This window comes from Tupaia chinensis, unplaced genomic scaffold (genome assembly GCF_000334495.1).
Source record: "Tupaia chinensis unplaced genomic scaffold, TupChi_1.0 Scaffold000280_1, whole genome shotgun sequence".
Taxonomy (NCBI): domain Eukaryota; kingdom Metazoa; phylum Chordata; class Mammalia; order Scandentia; family Tupaiidae; genus Tupaia; species Tupaia belangeri.
In genome coordinates, this window is record NW_006159763.1 from 762701 (window position 1) to 765304 (window position 2604).

At 60.6% G+C, this 2604-nt stretch overlaps 1 protein-coding gene across 1 annotated transcript in view; it reads right to left on the minus strand.

The window, feature by feature from the left end:
* Positions 1-2604, minus strand: part of WDR86 (WD repeat domain 86) — a 25909-nt gene that overhangs the window by 12789 nt on the left and 10516 nt on the right. Inside the window, exon 3 of the mRNA XM_027772540.1 lies at positions 21-361. Coding sequence (XP_027628341.1) covers positions 21-361 — 341 coding nt within the window. The remainder of the gene's footprint in view (positions 1-20; positions 362-2604) is intronic.

The following is a 2604-nucleotide window of genomic DNA, read 5'->3' on the forward strand; positions in this document are numbered from 1 at the left end:
TAGGTCCCGGGTGCGGAGGGTGGCGTCGGTGCTGCCTGTGAAGGCCGTGAGGCTGGGCGTGTCCACCAGCAGGCATAGCACGGCGCCCGTGTGGCCCCGCAGCGTCTGGTGACAGCAGCCACTCGCCACCCGCCACACCTTAGCAGTGCCGTCCGTGCTGCCGGTCACCAGGAGCCCCCCAGCCACGGCCTCCTCCAGGCAGGGCATGCTGGGGAGGTCCCGGGGGGCGGAGTAGGCCAGAGCCAGCACGCAGTTACGGTGACCCCGGAACTCCTGCACCATCTGGCCCCTGTCCACACTCCAGATGCGAGCCGTGCGGTCGTAGGAGCCACTGAAGAGCTGATGGTTGGCGACCAGGATCCTGGCAGCAAGAGGGCAGGGTGGGGGTCAGCCGTGCAGGCTGCGGACCCTTGTGGCCTCCCAGCGCCAGGCTCGGCCCTAGCTGGGAGGGCCTCTCTCTACCCCTGCCCAGTCAGCCACATTCACTTCAAAGTTGGGCTCAGAGTGCCCCCACCTCCAGGAAGCCACCCAGATCCCCCTCACGGTACCCCTTTCTCTGGATGCCCTCCGTGTGCTGGGTCACATCATTCCTCCCAACACTCATCACGGCAGCTGCTCCCTAAATAACCCTGAGAGGAGGTGGGGGGGCAGCAGGCTGGGACCCCCCACCCCCGGCTTGCCCAGAGCTGACAGTTTTCTGGGGACAGAGGCAGGACTTTCAGTTTAAAACTGGGACAAGCTAGTCACCCTGGAAACAGGCTGGACCCCGTGTCTGGGCAGGGACACTCGAAGTGAGAGACCGGAGGAGCTCAAGGGGGCCCAGAAGCCCCTCCAGCCCTCCGGCTCCTGGAGCGGCCCAGCACCTTCCAGGACTAGAGGTAAGCCGCAGCAGGAGGTCCGCTGCCACAGGAAACCACATGGCAGGCCAGTCCCAGCACCACAGGGAGTGGGCACGGGCCCCAGGGAAGTCCAGGTGAGAGGTCAGGAAAGTCGGTGCCTGCAGGGGGGTTCCTGGAGTGGACTCCCAGCACCTCCCCGGGAACACGCAGTGTGCCATGAGCAGGGCCGTGCAGGGAGCTTCAGTCTGTTGGCTGCCCTTAAGGAACCCTGTAGCCTGGTGGGGAAGGGAGCTGGATCCCACGACAGTGGTTCAAATCCTGGCCCCTGGGGGCTTAGAGAAAAGCTGTGCTGGCATGAGTGTGTGCCCAGTATCCGGCGGGGACAGCGTGACCAGCCGCACTGGGGCTCTCTCTGATGGGCGCATGCCGTCTAGCACTCAGGAGACAAGGGGAGAAGCAACCCTGCACCCCAGCTTGGGGACCACGAGGACCGTGGCCATGCTGCCGCCAGGTGGGCAGGGGCGTCCTGGCCTGCGAGGTGCCCCTCCTGGGTCAGGACCAGGGTCAGCCTCGGTGCTCCCTCCAAGAAGGCCCTGCCGGCTGCGGAGCCTGGCAGAAGAGGACAGACCCAGTGGAGGGCACGAGGTGGCCGCCTCTCACCTCTGCGGGGTCCTGGACGGCATTCTCACTTCCGCAGGAGCTGAGGGACAGACTGCACTAAAATGCCACCTCTGACCCAGGTTTCCCTGAGGCGCAGGAGGATTGTCGAGAGACGTGTGTGCCGAGGACTGGGGTGACGCTCTGGAGGAAGCCTCGCAGTGGGTGCCGGGTCCTGCCTGGGCGTGCCCGACTTGAGAAGACAGAGACACCAGGCCACCAGAGGACAGTGCCCGGAAGCCCACCCTGGACTGCGCGGAGCTCTGAGAGCCAGGTGTGTGTGTGTGTGTCTGTGTGTGTGTGTCTGTCTGTATGTCTGTGTGTTTGTGTCTGTGTCTCTCTGGTGTCTGTGTGTGTTTGTGTGTGTGTGTCTGTGTGTGTCTATGTGTGTCTATGTGTGTATGCCTGCAGGGGTCTCACCTGTGCACACAGTTCCTTAATCATGCAAGCTCCTACTCAGAGCTACGGGTTTACAACAGTGACTGCTGGAAAATGGTGCACACGCGTGTGTTTATGTGTGCACACTGAGTGCACGCATGTCTGCATCTGTATGTGGATACACTGGGTGTATGCTGTGCATGCATCTGTATGGGTGTGTTTATGTGCACGTGTGTGCGCGTGTGTGCATATGTGCATGCCGTGTGTGTGCCCAGACCAGTCCTGGGGGACAGAGCCTCATTCTACCTTTAATTCCCCAGCTCTGTGTTTAAGAAGCAGCTGAGGGTCCGGCAAGTGATGTGGAGGTTAGGGGTATTGGACTCCCACATGGTGGACCACAGTTCGAGTCCCGGACCTGATGGCTTGCTTTCTCACGTTCCCGCTCTCTCTCTCTCTCTCTCTGTCTCTGGGTCAAATTAAAATAAATAAATAAACAAATAAAGTTAAATAAAAGAATTCTTTTTTAAAAAAGCAGCAGCTGGGACTAGCAGTTGGTGTAATGACTATGTCCCTGGACTCCTATGCAGTTGACCGCAGTTCAAGTCCCGGTCCCAGTGGCTTAAACTCACACTGGGGGCGTGTGCGTGCCCAAGATCCTGAGAGGAGAATGGAGAAGGGATTGTGGTGCGGCCATCCCTCCGGGAGGTGATTTCTCACTTTCTGTCTCTCT